The 22,874-nt window shown below is 35.2% G+C and overlaps 1 protein-coding gene across 1 annotated transcript; it reads left to right on the top strand.

Annotated features, from left to right (window-relative positions):
- The first annotated feature begins 769 nt into the window (after positions 1 to 769).
- Positions 770 to 22,260, top strand: ptgis (prostaglandin I2 (prostacyclin) synthase). The gene is made up of 10 exons (XM_056460420.1): positions 770 to 894; positions 1,009 to 1,132; positions 6,295 to 6,470; positions 6,773 to 6,919; positions 8,653 to 8,780; positions 8,970 to 9,151; positions 15,969 to 16,107; positions 17,153 to 17,334; positions 19,580 to 19,731; positions 22,041 to 22,260. The coding sequence occupies exons 1-10, from the start codon at positions 824 to 826 to the stop codon at positions 22,183 to 22,185; spliced, it is 1,446 nt and encodes a 481-aa protein (XP_056316395.1). The 5' UTR covers positions 770 to 823; the 3' UTR covers positions 22,186 to 22,260.
- Positions 22,261 to 22,874: the final 614 nt, after the last annotated feature.

The following is a 22,874-nucleotide window of genomic DNA, read 5'->3' as shown; positions in this document are numbered from 1 at the left end:
TCAGGCCTGTGTATGAGTGTGTGTGTGTGTGTGTGTGTGTGTGATTGAATGAGTGTGTATGGATGTTCCCCAGTGATAGGTTGCAGCTGGAAGGGATTCCGCTGCGTAAAACAGATGCTGGATAAATTGGCGGTTTATTCCGCTGTGGCGACCCCAGATTAATAAAGTGACTGAGCAAAAATAAAATGAATGAATGAATGAATGAATGAATGAATGAATGAATGAATAATAATAATAATAATAATAATAATAATAATAATAATAATAATAATAATAATAATAATAATTTGCTCAGTTAAAAATGCCACATACATATTTTGATGGCATGAGAGCGAATAAATTAACCGCAAATGCAAGGTGAGCTATCCCTTTAAGAATGAGTCAGATTTGTCAAAACGTAAGTAGATTCAGTCAGTATTTACAATGTAAATATATATTTACATATCTAACGAGTGAATCACTAATAAAGTGAATGAGACCAACGTCACCGCACCAGAAAAAAATCCCAACAGAATATCATTTTAAGAGTTGACAACTCGAAGGACGACGCTGCATAATACCCAAACTGGCGACATCGTTTTGTGAGTTTCGTTGAAAGCATATTTACTTGATGTCTCTCTATGCTTCATTGCTAATCATCATGACGAACCGTCACATATACGAAACACTGATACTTTCAGGCTAGATGGCTTCGTCAGGTCTCGTCATATTTAGACATTTACACGCCCACGGCTGTAGGATTTCGTAAAGGGGTGTGACGTTTGTTAGTTGGTCTGTATTTAACTCTAGTAAACCAGGACAGAAGAACACAAACACACTCGTCATGATGTGGACTGCTCTCCTGCTGCTGGGACTTTCTATTCTGGTTATACTACTGTACAGGAGACGCACAAGGTGAGTCCGACCTGTCTGACGGGCTTTTTGGTTTGAAATACGACACTTTCAGCGAGGACTGAACTTTAAAAACACGCACTTTTAATATTCACGCATTTCATATCAATTTTGCAGACAAAGAAATGAACCGCCGCTTGATAAAGGAATGATTCCTTGGCTTGGTCACGCGCTCGAGTTTGGAAAAGATGCTGCCAAATTTCTGACGCGGATGAAACAGAAGCACGGAGACATTTTTACTGTGAGTTTTCATTAGGTCATGTTTTGAAGCAGACAGTGGTATAACGCTAGAGTATAGTTGTTTGACAAAGTTTTTAGTTCACTTAAAGAGTTCTTAAATAGTAAGAATATTTCGTTTAGTCACCCAACTAACAAAAGGTCACATAATAAATGTGTTTAAAATGTTAGTTCTAGCAACATTGTTTAAATGTACTGTATCTGTATTTCCAGTACATTTCGGGAAGTACTGCGAAACAATGACTACATGTGTTTTGTATGTTTTAAAGACAGTTATTAGCCTATTAGCACCTAGTTATTATCATTTTTATAATAACCGTACCATACTATTTATGCAATTAATATATTGTAAAATAAAGCTCTTCTACATTTAATGATTACTGCATATAATAATGCATAATTTGGTCTGATTATTATAGTACATCAGGCTCATAGCCAGGGGGGTTCCCACCCCTCAATGACAAAAGTGCAAAACTTGTCCCATACAAGAGTTTATTTGTCCTATTTTGACTGCTAAATTGTAAAAATAACCCATTGAAAAAGGCTTTAAGACTAAGTGACCGTGACATCGGTGTGACTTCAGAGAATCAGTTTTGGCCAATGCAAACTATTAATTTTCATGAGTCCAACATCCAGCTGTGCAAGAAGACATACAGTCGGATATCATCTTTCACTACTGTATTGTTTTTAAAGAAAGAAAACATTTTACAAGTAACTTTTATTCTAAATCGGGGACCTGATTTTTGGAAAAAAAAAGACAGATAAAAAAAGTGTAAAGCACCAAAAGTGGACCATATTAAAGGTAATTTGAATACTAATTTGGCTATTGTTATCCATGAATTTTTGTTATCCAAATGTACTTTTTTTTTGCAAGAGAGGCTAGAAAATAAAAAATTTTAATGTTAATGTTTCATGTTAAAAAAATTATTATTCAAATATTAAAGCTGAATGTGCTGGCCAGTTTGTTATTTGCCTAATAAATTACACTAGGCTATAGTTCTTAATTTAAAACTTGAACAGATTCCTCTTTTTTTCTAATGATATATGATGTAATAAATTTGTATTTTAAAAATAAGTATTTATCCATATTTCTTTATTCTAAATTTATAGGAAATATTTTGGTACATTAAAAAGTGTGGTTATGACCATCTGACAAGCTAATCCTGACAAGCTAATTTCACTAAAATGCAGTATTTAAATCTCATAATTAAATAGAAAATTAGGCGAATAATTGCAAAAACGTCCACATTTTAAGAAAATGGACAACCCCTTTCACCAGGCTGGCTACGGGTCTAGTAACAAAAAGACTGTAAGATAAAATGGCATGTGTTTTAGTAAAGTGTGTTAAACAACTGGAATTTCCCAATCAACTATCATAGTTTAGTACATAAAGATTATAGATAATATAGTTAATTTTTATGTAATGAATAATGACTGCATGAATTATTTTCTGTATTCTCCTTTCCTAGTAAAGCTTACACAATTGTGTGTCTTATGATTGTAATTGTTAATGTAAAGTGCTTGGCATACATGAGTACACCCCCCACAAATCTCTCATTTAAATTAATATTTTTATATTAATATTATATTTATGCATATACATTAGACATATATTATCTGACATATAACTCATGATAATGGTTAAAAAATGAGTAGCCAAAATTTATATGTTAGGGAAAAATATTAAATAAAAATTTCAAACATAGCAAAAATCAAGATAAACAAAAAATATATACAATTTTGTTGAAATTTTGTAGTTTGTAATTTTTTTTCCATATTTTGCATAAATTTAAATTTATTATCTTTCCATTTTTAAAGATGTTCTGTGACCAAAATATAATTTTAATAAATATATCTGTTTAATAAATACGTTTACCCATGTTCACTGAGAAATGGATAAAAATATGCATTTTCAAAATGGGATGTGCTTATTTATGCTGAAAACTGTTTTACTACAGCTTATAGCATTACATTTTACAAATGCAACTTCTCATGTGAACAGTAAGTTACCAGCTATAATAGATCTATGCATTTTAAACATTATAATAATGACAACAGAACTATAAGAAGCTACTCTTGTGTTGTATGTCAGGGCACTTTGGGCTCATACACCTTGCAATGTTTTTAAAGTGACATCAGCACTTAATTTTAACTATAAATATGTATAGGCAGAACATGACTCACTTCCGTAAAAATGCTATGATTAACAGTGTGGTAACCAACGTTCCGGTTTCTTGTGTATTTTGGCATCTGCTATTTCTGAAGTATTATTACAGCAACCAAAGGCTCATTATGGTCTGTGATTTTTAAACCAACAGTGTCAGAAAAGGTGTCGTGTTTGTGTTTAAAGAGCTGCTTCACAGTGCACAACATTACAGACTTGCCATGTTCACTCACAGTGTCATATGCTTATTAAGTGTATGTGGTCTTAAGTGATCCAGATTATTGATTTAATAAAGAATGTAGGTGCAGTTTGTGATATTTTGGTATGTGGATTATAGGCATGAGCTGATTCATACATAGACCTGTTAAGCAACTACGTAGACTACAGCTAATTCAGAATTCAGCAGTTAGGATAGTTACCTGCTCACATGCGTCTGACTCCCTGTTCACTATCGTATACAATACCAAATCCTCCTCTTAACATACAAAGCTCTTCATAACTTGGCATCTCACTATCTTTCCTTATTTGCACACTCCTTTGCGCTCACTGAGATCATCTTCTGCTGAATTGTTATCTGTTACAAACTTTAAGATGAAGTTATTTGGTGGCAGGGCTTTTAGTTGTACAGCACCAAAATTAAGGAACTCCTTGTCATTGCACAATCGCCAAGTGGACACTATTTCCAATTTTAAATCTCAGATGAAAACTTTTTTGTTTAGGGTAGCTTTTAATGAGTTGCTGGTTTAATATAATGTTGATTGTTTTTTTTACTGCTTGTATTTTTATGATGTGCTTGAGATATGCTGTAAGGTATCATTGAGTGCTTTGAAAGGCACCTATAAATAAAAGGTATTATTATTATTATTATTATTATTATTATTATTATTATTAACTGGTTTTAAGGTTTTCTGTGGTTTGGAAAAGTCAAGGTTTTAAAACCGCTAAAATTTTCTGTCATCGCGCTGACATATGGTGCAGTAGCACTTCAGGGTGTCCTGAGTTCGAATCCCGGCTTGAGGACATTTCCCGTCCATACCCCCTTTCTTTCTCCAACTTCACTTCCTGTGTATAACACTGTCCTATCTCCTTAATTAAGGCAAAAATGCCAAAAATAAATCTTTTCACTTTTTTTGTGTTGTGTATGAGCTTGCTCAATGAGCATGAGCAATGGGTTGAGGTTTCATAGTGTCACATTGCAATTTTTTTTAATTTCACATGACTTTTCAGGGCTCAACACTAAAGATTTATTCTCTCAAATTTTATCACAATTTTCTTTGACCACATCAAAAATAAATAATTATTTCTTAGCCACAATTGTTAAAGGATGTGTCAAAACAAGCAAAATATAGCTGTATACATGCACTTTTTATTCAACAATTTGTTTTTTAAAAAAACAATTGACACTTTAAATTAAAAAAATAGTGCCATTTATCTAAAATAATGGTTAAGTTTCTCAGATCACCAGTTAACTACACATAAATTGAAAGTTAATCTCCTATTAAAACAATGTTATTGTAAAAAATGATAATTAAACCATTAACAAAAATAACTGTAAGCAAAAGAAAGCAGGTGAAAAACAGAGGCCTACTGTGAGTGATATGATCGCGTACATATGGTTAGGCCAATAATAATCTGTTCAAAGAATGGTTAAAGCAAATGTGGCAACTGGTGTTGATTGCAAAAAGACATTTTTAAAAACATCTGGTGCTCTTGAGAGCAGCAGGACTGTGGGTGCACGAGCATCGTTTTTTGTCCACAGCTGCTTTGTGCCAGGAAACAGGAGCGTGCACGCTTTTTAAACAGTCACGTGCATCACATCATCACCTGTGTGTGCGAGTGATCATCCTCTCATTCGGTATTCACCACCCTCTTTTGCTCGTGCGAACCCTATTTTTGTCAGTTGTGCCGTTTCTTTATTTTAAAATCACATTTGCATGCATATTGGGCCACTCTTATAGTCGAACCCTGCTTTTAAGAAAACTACCATTAAAATGTTATTCTTTATTCTATATTATTATATCTTTATAGTTATTCTAGCTAGTGGGAGTGACTGTCTAATGCGCAACCGCTGAAATCTAAGGCTTGCAGGTATTAATTTGAAGCCCTGGACATATGTAAGGGTTTTTTAATGTGTTTTCTTTTTTCTTTTTAAATGTGTTGTCATGAAATCTGTGTTTTTGAACCTAATGAAGAGAGCAGAGCAATGATTTGTTTTAATTATTTAGCCTGACATGTTTACTGTACCAGAATATTAAAAATGTTTCCTAAAATAAAATGTATTTTGTTAAATGGGGGAATTTTTTTTTTTTTTTACCCAGAAATTTAAAAAGAACTTATTTTAGAGCACTTATCACATATGATACAGTGAAACCGTGATAATTTTATCCAAGGTTATCATACCATCAGATACCAGCCCACGCCTAGCGGATTGTTAATTTCCAAGATTAAAGATTAGTTTTAAGTTTATTATAGGCTTGCTCTTGTTTGCTGCTGTTTTTATTATTATTATCTGGGAAGACTGAGAAAAACAAATGAGTCAAGCTCATACCTCATTCCCTGTCATCTTCTTCCAAAATATCTCAGGTGCTTATTTACCGTAAATGCTTCATTAACAACTGGCTGTTCAATTCAGTTCTGAACATACTGGATAGATTTTTTATAAATGTGGTCAATACTTGCATTTTTCAGGAGTTAATTAGGTTGTTGAATGCATGTTGACACTCCCATAAATTACTGAACTGTGTGTGTACAGAACAGGATTAGGCACTAAAAGAACTAAAACTTGTGTACGTGCCTTTGATGCCTCTCACTTTGAAGCATCTGCCAGTCAAAAGTCTCACAGCCTTGCCCGTAACCTGTACCTACAGTAGATTGTTAGTTTCTTAGAAATCTTTTTAACTTAACATTAGAGCTTCTTAGATAACAATCTTGAGCTCTTACAGCATTTCCTCTGTCAGCTTGTCTTTTTTTAGCACTAACCACACCAATCTAATGTGCTCTAGGTGCGTGCAGCTGGACTATATATCACCGTTCTGCTGGACTCAAACTGCTATGATGCCGTTCTGTCAGATGTGGCATCTCTTGACCAGACCAGCTATGCTAAGATTCTCATGAAGAGAATTTTCAACATGATTCTGCCCAGTCACAACCCTGAATCTGAGAAGGAACGAGCAGAGAAGTATGTTTCTGATAATATCTACACTGAAAAAAATCATGTCTGCAAAATTGTTGCAAATAATTTATATGTGTTGAATTTAAACAAACAAATTGAATTGAGTAATGTTCAACTTAATTTGTTTGTTTAAATTCAGCCCAAATAAATTGTTTACAACCACTTAACTTAAAAAAAATTAGTAAATCCAAGGAATCATCTTTGAATAATTTTTTCAGTGTAGTAGAGTATGTCAATCTTAATGAGTTCAGATGATGAATACTAATTTGAAAGCTGAAATAATAATAATTTACTGTGTATTCGATTAGGCATTTTCAAGGAGATTCTTTGACTCAACTCTCCAACACGATGCAGAACAACCTCCGCCTGCTTTTGACCCCTTCAGAAATGGGCCTGAAAACATCTGAGTGGAAAAAAGATGGACTGTTCAATCTTTGCTACAGCTTGCTCTTCAAGTATGTCAACCTCTAAAATCAACACACAAGCAACCAATGAAGATTATAAAGCTTTTCATCTCACCGTCATGCCTTTCGAAACTATTGGCAGGCACATGTAGCAGAATCACAGCTGCAAGCAGTTTTAATACTGAGGCTGTTATTATCATGCTTAGCAAAAACTGTAAAATCTAAACTTGATGATTAAGTCTGCAATAAAAGTTAATGGCCAGACAACTAGGGCTGTAATAGATCACAGTTAATCCGTGATTTATATGGATCACAACCCACGGTTCGGAACACATGTGACCCGCGGATTTATACATTTTTTACTGGTAGATTAATGCTAAATTTGTAACGATCACAGAGAGGTCGCCTCTCGCGCCATTCACATCACATAGATGAAAGCATTTAGGCTTTCCTGTAAAAAATTAAAAAGTTGTGGTAGGTTATTTGGGATGTGGTGGGTTTCTCAGGTTATTAAAGGTGTTTTCTGTCACTTCTTGTTTAGCCTGCATCAATGCATTCGGTGCAAGCTGCATGATTAATCATTAAAAGTTTGGGATCTCAACACCCACGCAACACAAATAATAAATGATGGTGATTTGCATATGTTTATTAATCGTTTGAATCGCTGCATTCAAATCTGAAAATGCAAAAATCAAGAAAGAGAATCAGTCTTTAGTCTTTTGAGTTATTATGAAGTTACAATCAGTCAAATAACACAGAAGTACTGGGATAACAGTTTATAGTTTAGATATAACCACTGATGTTTATGGTAAAGATTAAAATCACCGTCATATGCATTTAATGACGAAAATAAATGAAAGTTGTAGGCAGCAACTACATTATTTAACCAATAGGTGGCGACAACCAGCCACTGGAAAAATGGCACTGAATAATTCTGCAAAAATGACACATCTAGCAATGAAACATGAAGTTTTATGATAATAACTCACTCACATTATTGAAAATGAGACAAAAATGAATTTGGGTTGCACAAATTATAAAGTTAGATTCATACATCGTCGTCATCAGCAACAGTAGTAGTAAGTGTAGTATATTTTACAATAAATTTTTATTCAGGTGATTCTTTCTTCATTTTATTTTCAATAAAATTACAGGTTCTTAGTTCTGTTAGTTAAAACCAAAAGTTTCTTGCAGTACTGTTTTTGTAATAAATGGAAAGCAAATAACATTTGTCTCCTTCCCTTTTAGGCTGATCCGAAAAAATGGTCTGATCCATGACTAAAAAAACATTTTGTGATCCCAACCATGAGATTTGTGATCTGTTACACCACTATGACAACCATATTAAAATTTACAGTTATTATTAAAGCAGGTTCTTAAAGTAATGACCTCAATTTGAATACTTGTTATGCAACAGATTATCATAAAAAGCTTCACTTACGCACTGCTTGAGTATTACCCAGGTTTAATACTTGATTTGACATTTATTCTGTAGCTAAAAGCATAGACTGTCCCACCCAAAAGCTGCCATAATAATTACCCCTCTCTATTGTACAGATAAGTCATGTTGTCAAGCCTCCCCAAGATGTGAGAGTTATCTCACGTACACCTTCAGGACAGGCAGTAAAACATGGCATTTTGCGTCAGTGGTGAAAATCAAAGACTTGAATGTTGTTCCACAGATTCTAACAGTCTGGAAAAACCTGATTTACTTTAACAGGATTAAGGGCAACTTCATTAGTTTTTTTATTGTTTTTTTATGCTATGTGACTTTTCTTCTGCAGAACTGGCTATCTCACAGTGTTCGGCGCAGAAGAGCAGAACAACAGTGGAGCTCTAACCCAAATTTACGAGGAGTTTCGCCGGTTCGACAAGCTTTTGCCTAAACTTGCTCGAACTACAGTCAACAAAGGTAATGATGCTTCAGTTGAAAATGTGCCAAGAAAAACAAATGTTCATTCTTTCATTATTCTAAATTAATTTCATACGTAATTTCACTAAATTGTGTGTGCTGTCGTGTGTGTGTGTGTGTGTGTGTGTGTGTGTGTGTGTGTGTGTGTGTGTGTGTGTGTGTGTGTGTGTGTGTGTGTGCATTCATTAGAAGAGAAACAAATTGCAAGTGCAGCACGAGAAAAACTGTGGAAATGGCTGACTCCATCAGGTTTAGATAGAAAGCCAGGACAGCAGTCATGGTTGGGAAGCTACATACAGCTACTTCAAGCTAAAGGCATTGATGCTGAAACACAGAGGAAAGCGATGCTGCTGCAGCTCTGGGTCACACAGGTCAGTTCCTCCATGTCTATCATTTATGCATCATTTTTACTGATTCAGTACAGTACGATTCGGTATGGGTCAACCTGATCAAGCTTGAGTTTCCACTGCCAACAGTACCCTTACTTGGTTGGTATGGTATATGATCAACATCACTTTTTAGCTTGAAGAAGAAAGCCTTATGGTCTATTCACATATGTTTATGCATGCTCAACTTCTTTTTATCAAATGTAGATAAGTGTCAAATGTGAGGAATTGGTTTTTAGATGAGACATGTGAACGGCCCCAAGGACGTACAGCAGATAGTGTTCTTGCGTCTTGGCGTGTGACTGTTTATTACTAAAAGACGATGAAGGTTTATTTGAGATCAGGTCGACCATGGTTTATTGCTGTGTCCCGTCATTGTATTATTAGAGTTGTGTTTCAGCTGTGTTTTCATTCCCTTGTCTTGATGCACGCATAAGTATTAATTCTTTGGTCTAGCTCTACTCTTTTGGTACTGTACTGTTGTGCTCTGCAACCTTAGGAAAGGTGGCAAAAAGGTGTTGTTTTGGTAACTCTGACAATGGAAAAGGAAATAAACAAAGCATACTATACTGTACTGTTCTCAGGGTGGGAATTACAGAGGGGTTGGGGGTGACTGACCCCCTTAATTAACGCTTGATCCCCCTGAAGTACATCAAAACAAGATGTATGCGGGGTCAGATCTTAAATATTATGAAATAACTTACTTCATTATCAGCTTTCTGAAATAATAGTAATTAAAAATGTATAATATAAATACCCCCATAACGGTTCATACCACTGTGATGCATTCAGTTGTGCCAATCAATGATAGGAAAAATATCATTCACCAGTCTGAAACTGGCACAGATTGACATCATAAGTAGTTACAAAGCACGTTTCTTGTGAAATAGGTGTTTACTGTACATCTGCATGTAGCCTAACAAAAAAGAAGAATTACACACATTATTTGTATAGTTTGTCCTACAGTAACCTTTAAAATAGTCACTAAATATCACAACAAAATACTGAAAACTTATACATTTTGTTAATAAATTATATGTAATTTAAATACATCCATTCATTTGATTCACTGAAGCATGTATTACCCATGGTATTACCAAACTGCTACCGAAAAAGTTGATCGACCCCAGATCATCAAAGTATAATTCGCACACTGACTGTACTGAACTGTACCTCTCAATGGAAACAAGCTATTAGTTGTCCTTTTAACATACTGACATTTAAATTGAAAACACTGCTAAATAGATTGATGAAAATATTCAGTCACGGTAAAGATCATTAACAATGTTGGCTTATAGTTAAGCGGTCTATGTGTTAAACTCATAAACCTGTGTTATTAGTGACACCGGTGGCTGTTAAGTGAACTGCAACCAGCAACTTTATAGTCACAGCCAAATTCTTTTTTTGATTATCTGATTATAAGCAAAAAAAAAAACTTGGAAACACCTGTGTGGTGATAAACTGATAATGAACATCCTGATAGCATTCACAAAGCTGAGATCAACATTCAGATGATATCCTCACATTATCAAAATTAAACAACACAGATGACATCAGTGAGAAAACAACAGGTCTGATCGTAGAAATATGGATATATTTGCATGTCAGCAAATGAGGTACATGAAAATACACTGTTAAGTTAGATTATAGTATAAACTACCTGAGACTATAGAATATACAGTCATCGGCCACTTTATTAGGTACACCTGCAGCAACTCAGTGCATTTTGTAGACATGGTCAAGATGATCTGCTGCAGTTCAAACCGAGCAACAAAATGAGGAAGAAAGGTGATTAAAGTGACTTTGAATGTGGCATGGTTGTTGGTGCCAGACGGGCTGGTTTGAAAATTTTAGAATCTGCTGTGATCTACTGGGATTTTCATGCACAATCATCTCTAGGGTTTACAGAGAAAAAAGAGGAAAATATCCAGCGAGCGGCAGTTCTGTGGGCACAAATGCCTTATTGATGCCAGAGGTCAGAGGAGAATGATCAGACTGGTTTGAGCTGATAGAAAGGCAACAGTAACTATAAATAACCACTCGTGACAACCGAGTTATGAAGAAGAGTATCTCTTAATGCACAGCACATGCAACCGTGAGGCGGATGAGCTACAGCAGCAGAAGACCACGTCAGGTGCCACTTCTGTCAGCTAAGAACAGCAAACCTGAGGCTACAATTCGCACAGGCTCTCTACAATTGGACAATAGAAGATTGGAAAAACGTTGCCTGGTGTTATGAGTCTCAATTTCTGCTGCCACATTCAGATGGTAGGATCAGAATTTGGCGTCAACAACATGAAAGCATGGATCCATCCATCCTGTCTTTTATCAACGGTTCAGGCTGCTGGTGGTGGTGTAATGGTGTGGGGGATAATTTCTTGGCACACTTTGGACTCATTAGTACTAATTGAGCAATGTGTCAAAGCCACAGTCTACATGAGTATTGTTGCTGAACATGTCCATCCCTTTATGACCACAGTGATTTTGTTGATGGCTGCTTCCAGCTGGATAACGTGCCATGTTATAAAACGCAAATCATCTCAGAATGATTTCTCGAACATGACAATGAGTTCACTGTACGCAAATGGCCTGCACAGTCACCAGAGCTCAATCCAATAGAGCACATTTGGAATGTGGTGGAACAGGAGATTCACATTATGGATGTGCAGCCGACTGCTTGATGCTATCATGTCAGTATGGACCAAAATCTGAGGATTATTTTCAGTATCTTGTTGAATCTATGCCATGAAGGGTTAAGGTAGTCCTGAAGGCAAAAGAGTGTCCAATCCGGTACCAGTAAGGTGTACCTAATAAAGTGGCCGGTGAGTGTACATATGGCTATGTGATGCTTTTTTTTGGATCAGCCTCTTTATTTTAACAGCTATTTTGGCATTACGTTGAACATTTTAAGGATTTATTTTATGTGTCACAGAATGAAAGGAGGCACTGGAGAGCATGTTAATGTCTTATCTTTTTGGTTTTCCAGACAAAAACAGGCATCAAATCCTGCCTTTAAAATCTGCACACTTTTATAAACAACCTAGAAATTTTGAAAAGCTTTTTATTTAGAATGCATTCAAAAAAGTATTTTATAAAATTGTGAATGCATTTACTCTCACTTGATCAATTTAATTCATCTTTGCAAATGGATGTCCTAATAGATTTCTTTCAAGAAAGTAGCCTAATATTTCGAATGATAGATCCCTCAGTTCTGTGCTTTTTTACATAACAGGAAAGAGGATAATTCATACAATCTGCCCCCAAAATAGACAAAAACACATTTGGCTGGAAAAAACTTGATGAATAGATACATTTATGGCACTTTATTTATCCATTTAGGAGCTTTGTGGTAAAAATAACCAGTTACTTTCCATATAGGAAAATCTTTTGTTGCATTTGCATGGGTTGGAACTAAATGAACTACTCAGTGAAGCAATAGTTCATTCTTATGAACATTGTGATGAACTGTTGCATTCATAAAAATTCCTTTTGTCTGAATGCATGCTTAATCATAATCAAAACTACACAGTGCTGACACACTAATACATTGAGGTTGCCATAGGGATAGGCTGTTTTGCACTCCTGCGATCTTACTGTAAACAAAAGAGCCTGTCACTTCTGGAATGCAGGAGTGTGTGATTTCAGTTTCTGACTTTTCTCAGAGTACATGAACACAAAACCTGACAGGCTGCCCAAAGCACACCTGAGACGCCATAGCCCGAGGACAAACAACATTCACTGAATGATTCCATTGTTACTGGAGGAAATTATGCAAAGGAGGTGTTGATGATTCATTTGAATCTACAATACATTATGAGATAGAATTATTTGCACATTAGAGTCGTACGAATTAAGCTTGTTAACACATTCATTCACACATTAAATATTTAACACCACAAGGCACAAATTCAAAACTCATCCAACAATGAAAACTGTGCTCAATCTTATATTATTTTAAGGTTTCAAATTATTGGAGAGAAAGTGATGTTACATATATCAAAAATAATATTAAAAAGAGAGATTAAAAGGTGGTTTATACTGTATATACAAAGGGAAATAGAGTCACATGGCTGTTCCTTCTCTAAAAGTTTGTGCATAGATCTAATTTCTCAAGCCATCAGGCAGCAGTACTTTAATTTAACCACATGAGAGCAGTATAACTAAAGAGAAAATGCTTTACTGCATAATTATTAGTGTTTACTTATTTTATGCTTGCTCATATATTTACATCGGCTTGTTTGCTCATAACTGATACTACTAACAAATAACATGATTTGCTGGGGAGTGTGCAGATAATTTAGAGGTGCATTCATTTATGGTAACACTTTATTTTGATGGTCCATTTGAGTTTTAGTAGACTGTCTGCTTAATATCTGTTGATACTGCTCCTTCAACAGAAATAATTTAACTGACTATAAGGTACATGTCAATTTACACTAATCCTAACCCCAACCTGACAGTCTACTTATAATCTATTAAGAATTAGTTGGCATGTAGATGGAATGTATCTTAAATTCAACAAACGGACCATCAAAATAAAGTCTGACCAAATTTATATTTGTATATATTATATATATTAAGTAAAGATGCATTAAATTGCTAAGTAACAGTTTATATTACAAAGAACAACATTACAGTTTTCTTAGTCATGTTGGTGCATTTCTCAGATCAGAATTGAAATTCTCAAAACTACCTCTTCAATCTTCACATCATTGTGTCACTTGGGCACATCAAAAAAGCAGTTTCACATGTCTCTGAAGATGTTGCAAATGCTTGCGTACATCCATGCATATGATTATGTGCAATTCTCTGATCTTTCCTACATTATCAATTGCTTAGGTCATGTTGATCAAAATGTATTATTTTGGTCTCTGTTGAATAGTCTCACCCTGCAAAACATTTAATCGTTTGTTCATACATCTTTACATGCAAAATGGCTGAACAAGTTGTCATAATATTTTGTCATAATGCATTTTTCTATACATTTTCTTAAGACTTTTTTAGAAAAAATTCTGAATACAATTGGTAAATTACTCCCTGGTGAATCTTGACCTTATTCTAATGAAGGTGCATCTCAAAGGAGGTTGTCCTAAGGATCACATTTCTACTTTTATTTAGTTTTTTCTTTGTGCCATGCAATGCTGTCTTTACCTTTCTGTATCACAATGACATGATCTGTCAACAAATTACAGTACAAAGCCATAAAATTAGCCCACTCCAGAGTACACTGTTATATTGACAACATGACTAAGTAATTTGACTTGACTTTGTCTTATCCGTACACAATAACACAAAGACTTTTTATTCTGATGGCACTGACATGTTCACACAAATTTATTTTTGACAGATGAACTATGATTTTGAGCAAGAGATTAGCTTTTGCTGGTAATCCATGATGTTTTGCTATATGTACGTGTTATTTTGAGAAATGAACTTAGTTTTGCAAAATTTAAATCCTGATCTAAGAAATATACCAAAGCGACTGAGAAAAACTGTAATAAATTATATTACTCGAAGATTAAACCAAAACTATAAAATCTAGAATATTAATGATTGCAATGAGGACATTGCGCATGACAATGAGTAACAGCTGCTAAAAATAAGCTTAATATTATATTACCTGATGTACAGTGCTCAGCATATATGAGTACGCCCCTCACAAATCTCTCATTTAATTGAAAATTTTCTATAGGAAGCTTTACAATATTATATATGTACATATACATTAGTCAGTACCGTAGTAAAATCTGGAGCTATTCTAACAAAATAACATGAAAACTGTCCAAAATTAGTACACCCAAATTTATATGTTAGGGAAAAATGTTAAATAATATTTTTAAAAAGCGCAAAATTCAAGGAGAAACAAAACATTTTCTACATTTCTGTTGAAGTTTTGTAGTTTGTAATTTATTTATCCAATATTTCACCTGAATTTAAATGTATTATCTATTTCTAAAGATGTTTGGTGACTAAACTATTGTTTTAAAAAATATATCTGTTTAAAAAATCTGCTTTGTTCAAATGCACCAAAAGATATGACTCATATTCACTGAGAAATGGATAAAAATATCCATTTTCAAAATGGGATATAATCATTTATGTTGATTACATGCTGTATATAATACCTAATGTATTTAAAAATGCAAAACAAATTGTAATATTTTATAAATTGTAATATAATATATTGCAATGTATCTTTATATTTCAAAATATTACTATATAATGAATACGAATATAAATATTTCAAATGATACTATTTTTATGACAAAACTGCACCTTAGTGATTTATAATGCCCAGTAAAACATACAAACCTAAATGCTTGATCATATACGTGCTGTGAACGACCACGTCATATAAATCCAGCATGTGATGTCATTTTAAAATATGATGTATTGCGTGTATTGTAATAATAACAAAAGCACAGGGAGTTTCCCCTCACAGGGAGAATTATCATGATATCAGCAGGTTTACTGACAGACAGATTCACCTAACAGAGTCTTCACCCCTCTCTGACCTTGTCTGTCAGCAAGGAATCCCCCTAAACCCACAGCGATTGCTGTATGACAGGTTTAACGGCGTTGCTGTACACATACTGACAGCACTGCTGATATAAAACCGCTTATGGAGAACCAATATGCTGCATGTTAGAGCTTATACGAAACATCATGAATCTCACCGTGAGTCAGGTTACTTTAGGCATTTAAATAAGTATGCTAAAGGCTTTAAAGAGCAAAACTAGACATTCAGTGTGGCTTTTTTCGGGGGGGTTGAAAGTAATTTAAGGTATGTTTATGTCCTCAGGGAAACGCAGGCCCTGCTGCATTCTGGGTAATGGGCTACTTACTCACCCACCCTGAAGCTCTGAGGGCTGTGAGAGAGGAAATCCAAGGTGGAAAACACCTTCGTCTGGAAGAGAGACCGAAAAACACTCCAGTCTTTGGTAGGTCACTTAAGTGAGGCGGTTAAATACAGAGACACATATTTAATAAATATACAGACCACAATTAAAATTAAAACACAGCTAAAATACCATTACTATGTAGGATAATATTAAGTGCAATTATTTAGTGAATTATCTATTTCTAGAGTTCATCTCTCTAGTAAAAAACAAGCTGAATGACTTGCCTGAGAGAATGTAATGCTGTATATTGTTTATTTTATTGAGATGTTTCTGAAGTTGAGCGATTTCATTATGAAATATTTTATTAGTGTTGTGGTGCTGTAATAGCATGCCACCTCAAAGAGCATCAAAACATCATTTATTGTTTGTAGGTCCTCATAAAATGGAAAATGTATTTGATAAATGAAACTTCTTGGTATATCGAAAGTAACAAAAGACAAAGCTTCTTGAATTTGCTAATGTCCACTAAGTCACTTCAGACAAATGTGACTGCTAAATTAATGTAAATGTAAGATCTACAATGTGATTTAAGTATCTTTACTTAATTGTGAAAATGAAGAAGTAAAAAAATTCACATACTATAGTGATTAGAAAGGCCATTTCTGATTACATTACTAAAAATTTTTGTTATAGAAAGATATTTAAACAGACAGACAGATAGACAGGCAGACAGACAGACAGACAGAGATGGACAGAGAGATGGATAGATGGACGGACGGACAGACAGACAGATGGATAGATGGAAAGATAGACAGACGGATAGATAGAAAGACAGACAGACAGACAGACAGACAGACAGACAGACAGACAGACAGACAGACAGACAGACAGACAGACAGACAGACAGACAGACAGACAGACAGATAGATAGATAGATAGATAGATAGATAGATAGATAGATAGATAGATAGATAGATAGATAGATAGATAGATAGATAGATAGATAGATAGATAGATAGATAGATAGATAGATAGATAGATAGATAGATAGATAGATAGATAGATAGATAACAGACAGACAGACAGACAGACAGATACTCAATTTCATTTCACTAAAATGACAGCAAATGTTGTGTTTTTACAGATAGCGTTCTTTGTGAGACGCTGCGTTTAACTGCAGCTGCCCTCATCACTAGGGATGTGACGCAGGACAAGAAGATTCGTTTAAGCAATGGGCAAGAATACCATCTCCGACGGGGCGATCGGCTGTGCGTTTTCCCCTTCATCAGCCCACAAATGGACCCACAGATTCACCAACAGCCAGAGGTGCACTTTCATACTAAAATCAACCAGGCGGAAAGATGAGAATTACTTGGGGGAGAAATCAATTCATTACCCAGAGAAGATTTTAGATAACTTTGAAATGTACATTGAAATGTATATATGTATATATATATGTATATATATATATATATATATATATATATATATATGTTTTTTTTTTGTTTTTTTTAATCGGACATGATTGTATTCGTTGCCAACATTTGAACTTTTTCAATCAAATGAAAAAATTATTTTAACCAATTGACCCTTCGCTAAGCCACATCCGAAAACCACCACACACCAATCATGGCTCAGCAACCGTAGCTACGTGCAGGAGGTCTATCAAGTTTTCAAGCGAGGGAAACAACCCAAAGCATTGTGCGTATGGATTGTGCAAATCTGATACCCGGTATCCTAAAATTTTAGACTGTGTGGTGGAATTTCTTTCCCTTTCCAAAACCTAAAACCCAAGGGGAGAAATGCCAGTGTGGATCAAGCTGTGTGAGGGGCGCTAAAAGAGCAGGGTTAGGTTGGTTTTGTTTTCGATACTCCTGACTAATTCAGTAATAGACCGACGGCCATAACTCACACACCTCTTACCATGAAAAGATCTAAACTGTGTTTCCTACAAAAACACAAAGCAGATTATGTTTCCCAGCTGTCTTTTTCTTTTTTCCCCACTCGATATTATGAGCACTGCTCCATTTAAGCCCTCGCAATAGTAGTCATACTACGTAATAGCAATCATATTTCCATCTGTTTCAACCTACGGATATTTGAAATTACATTAACACAACAAAACCGAGATGTGAACACAATCTGAGCACTTGTGATCAATATACTTCACCCGCTGCTGTTTTTCAGTCATTTATAACCCTCATGTCCATGTCAGATCTATAAGTCACCAATGTTTTCATCCATCTTTTAGAGATTTAGTCATTGGTGACGACATTACAGCGTGTTAGTGTCTGCTTTAATATTCGGTCTCTGATTAATATTTGCTGGTAGGGAAAATCTATTTGTTCACTTCTGTTAATTTATACATTCATTTGTATTTCAATTGATTTATTGATTGTATTTCAATAGATTTTTGACTGCTCTTTCTATGAATGAATTATGTTGAAGCACTGTCCATGCATGTTTCCTCGTTGGTTAGTAACGTTATATTTCATTGCACAACAATTAATCTATCAGGCTTTTTGGCTAAAAAAAAAGGTATTTTTTGGCAAAAAAAATCACGGTATAAGATTATCTCCAGCTGAGCATGAACTAAACTGATGAATGGTCAGTGTATGAGGCAGCTAGGCTAACCTAGCTTCGATTTTAATTAAATTGTTTTCCTAATCGGTTGCCTGTTATGTCGTGAATATATATATACCTGTAATGCATACAGCAGTCCTTTTTTGTCTGGCTTTCTCAGATATCTCACCTGTTCCCCAAGAATGACTAGTTATATCCCTGGGAATGTCTGACACTGGCTCATACATATTGTAACAGACGTGCCAGGCACGAAAGCTTGACAGGCGTAACAACAGTAACTAAGGAAGGCGGGGCTTAGCATAGGCTCAATTCTGTAATTTTGTGATTTGTGTTAAAAAAACATGATATATATAAATGTGGAACTTGCAAACAATGTAATTAGACTTTTACAGTAACTTCATACAACAAATATGAACATTTATTATTTAAAGCCGATAAATTCAGTAAATCCATACAAATTTCATTTATTTATTTTTGACAATGATGAATTGCTTCTTTTATTGCTTGAGCACACCTCCCATTATTGACTTAACCTAAACCTGTTTATCTTGAACTTTATTGACATCCACTATTATAATCAGGCTTGGATTACATTCTGCACAGGTCAAAGGGCTAATCTAGTGAAATATCTGGGATAAGCCATTCAAGTGCTGCCACTGGCACAAAGACAAAGAGGGGGAAGGGGTCACAGTTTATAGTCACTGCTGCTGCTATCTGTGAGAAACAGATGCACACAACATAAACACATCATAGGCCAAAATGCGGACGTTGTACATTGGCACCATGAACCAAAGATCTGATTCAAGCTTCCGTGTCAAATCATTCCATGTGGATTACAGTGAAATGATCAGCGAACATACCATTGCTTTACAAATGTTTCATCTCTAGACAATCTGATGCTGTTTTGACCCGCCAGGTACAACATATAACATATACACCAATCAAAAACTCAATCATTAATTCTGTTTATCTCCTTGTAATGCAACAGATGTTCCAGTTTGACCGCTTTCTTAATGCTGACGGGACAGAGAAGAAGGACTTTTTTAAGGATGGGGCGAGGGTGAAATATTCCTCTGTGCCCTGGGGAACCAAAGATAACCTCTGTCCAGGACGCCATTTTGCAGTTCATGCAATTAAAGAGTGAGTATGGTTTCATTTCAAAGATCAAACAAATTTGCGGACAAATCCAAATCCAATCACTTCAATTAGAATCCACTTTTGTAGGAGGAAAAAGTTTAACTTGGCCATTCAGATTCAACATGTCAACTGACAGATATACAGTACATATATACAGTACATTGCTACTAAGCCAATAATGATTAACAGCACTTGTTTGGGCTCATTTACACCAGGCATTAAGATAGTATTTTTATCAATCCAGTGACAAATGGACACTGGCAAATACAGATGTAAATGTGTGTTTTTGTCTCTCTACCAAATCCAGAGGTAGTTGAAAATGCATTTAATCATATTGTTTTATAGTATAAGCACTGATGTAGCTAAATCCACTCAAACAGCAAGAAATTACCAACTATTAACTGAAAATGTGACCATAATCTAAGAGATTTTACCAAAACAAGGCATTGAAATGAGCCGTAAATATGACGAAATGAAAGGTATATCAAAATCAAAACAAAAAAGAAAATAGATTTACTAAATGTATGTATGGACGTGGCACAATGGGTAGTGCTGTCACCTCACAGCAAGAAGATAACTGGTTTGAGCGCTGGCTGGGTCAGTTGGCTTTTCTGTGTGGAGTTTGCGTGTTCTCCCCATGTTAGTGTGGGTTTCCAGCGGGTGCTCCAGTTTCCTCCACAAATTCAAAGACATGCGCTATAGGTGAATTGGGTAAATTATACTGTCCGCAGTGTATGTGTGTATTTCCTGGTCCTCCAGGTTGGGGGTTAAGCGGGCTGGGCGATTCATCGAAAAGTAACCGATATCGACATGCAGAACCTATAATCGATTGAATTTTTCCAGGATTATTTTGTCAATTACTTTCCCTACCTGTCACGTGACCCCGCACAGTTAAAGGCTGTGGCTGATTTCTGCTTCAGTGGCCACTTTGCAGCCACATCTGATCTCTGGTCAAGTAGAACAATAGACTCATTCTTGAGCCTTACTTTGCACTACATTGACAATGATTGGACGCTGCGCCAGAGGCATATTATCCATTACATTAAATTATTATTTACATTAAAATATTTGTTTACAGAAGATGCAAGAAATGCACTGTTTAAAATATTATTTACAAGATATGCAAGAGTAAGTTTATTTAGAAGAGACTCTGCTTATTTTCTACTTTTAATATTTATAAAATTATTAAAACTTTTTTATTATGTTAGGTTTTACAGTGTTTGATGTTTTTATGTTCTTGTTGGGTCTGATGCATCATCATTTCACTCTGCATTACAATTTATTGTGATGTTTTGAATGACAAAAGTAAAGGAAACTGAAACTTAATATGAACAACATTGAAAATAATTGATTTTGTTTGCAAAAGATCACGTTATTTATTTTCACTTTCTTATAAGAAAAAAAAGTGACTGTTGGTTTTAGGCAATGCGTTTAATTTCAGTTGATCAATGTTGATGAACAATAAATAATCATTGATGGTAGATAGTGTGTGTTTCCTTCCGTTATTTTAAAATCAAGTATGCACCCTTCATTCAGAAATCTCTTACTTGTAATATGTGAGCATAATTACTGTCCAAAACTTTTCAGTGAATTATTTAAATAAAATAAATAAATAAAATAATCGTTTATTAATCGTAATCAAGTAAAAATGTTCAATTTATCGAGATTTAGATTTTAGGTCAAATCGCCCAGCCCTACATTGGGCTAACGACTCACCTTGTAAAAAAGCAGATGTTACCCCAACACCATCACAGCTAATTATCAGCTTCAATATAAACGGCCCTGGGAGTAAGTAAATGTATGTTTGGAGACATTATTGCATCTTGATTGACCATCTGTGATTACTTTTTTTGGTGTTGAAATTTCACTAGTTCGACAACACTTTCATTTGGCCACAGCCATATCACCCTGCAGCCCAGGGTGATGCCTGGTCAGTACCTGGATGGGTGACGACATGGAAAAACTAGGCTGCTGTTGGAACCTGTGGTCTGTTTTAGTCCTAATGCCCCAGTAAAAGTGAAGGGGAAACTATATTGTCAGTAAGCGCCATATTTCGGATGAGATGTTAAACCGAGGTCCTGACTCTCTGTGTTCATTAAAAATCCCATGGCACTTCTCGTAAAGAGTAAGGGTGTAAAGGGCATCTGCTGAATAAAAAATATGCTGGAATAGTTGGCGGTTATTTCTGCTCTGGTGACCCTTGATAAATAAGGAAAATGAATGAATGAATGAATGAATGAATGAATGGTCGGTCATATAATATTGGTTATAATAACATTTGGAATTATTTTGTCATTTTCTAATCTCTTTAGGCTTGTGTTCACCATCCTGACTCGATTTGACGTGGAACTGTGTGACAAGACTGCAACGCTGCCATTGGTGGATCCCAGTCGATACGGCTTTGGCATTCTCCAACCAGCGGGCGATCTAGAGATACGCTACAGAATGAGATTTTGACAGCGTTAATATGCCAAACCTGATTAATAATAATAATAATTTACAACTGTACAGATAACAACAACCCTTTTTTGAGTGCATGTTGCGTGCTATTTGCAGACATAAATTTTGTATTTAATAAATAAATATTGTTTTTTAATAAACTCTGGTTTAGTCAATCATTGTCTCTCTGGGTCTCATGCCATTACAGTTTTCTGAAGAATTCTCTACAACATGTATAAACTACCTTTTGATTTTCCATTAAAAATGTCCCTCTTTTTTTGTTTTGGGGCGGCACGGTGGCTCAGTGGTTAGCACTGTCACCTCACAGCAATAAGGTCGCTGGTTCGAGTCCCGGCTGGGGTAGCTGGCATTTCTGTGTGGCCTTTGCATGTTCTCCCCGTGTTGGCATTCGCTATAGGGGAATTGAATAAACTAAATTGGCCGACGTGTATGTGTGTGAATGAGTGTGCATGGATGTTTCCCAATACTGGGTTGCAGCTGCAAGGGCATCTGCTATGTAAAATATATGCTGGATAAGTTGGCGGTTCATTCAGCTGTGGCGGAATAAAGGGACTAAGCCTATGGAAAATGAATGAGTGATTTTGTTTTCTCATTTAATGCACTTTTAACTTCATAACATGCTTTAAATGCATTCTATGGTCTTATTCTATGTTTGTCAGGGACAAAAGTTAGAGTACTACTAGCTA

This window comes from Danio aesculapii, chromosome 6 (genome assembly GCF_903798145.1).
Source record: "Danio aesculapii chromosome 6, fDanAes4.1, whole genome shotgun sequence".
In the NCBI taxonomy this organism is placed as follows: Eukaryota; Metazoa; Chordata; class Actinopteri; order Cypriniformes; family Danionidae; genus Danio; species Danio aesculapii.
This window is presented reverse-complemented; position numbering and strand designations above follow the sequence as displayed.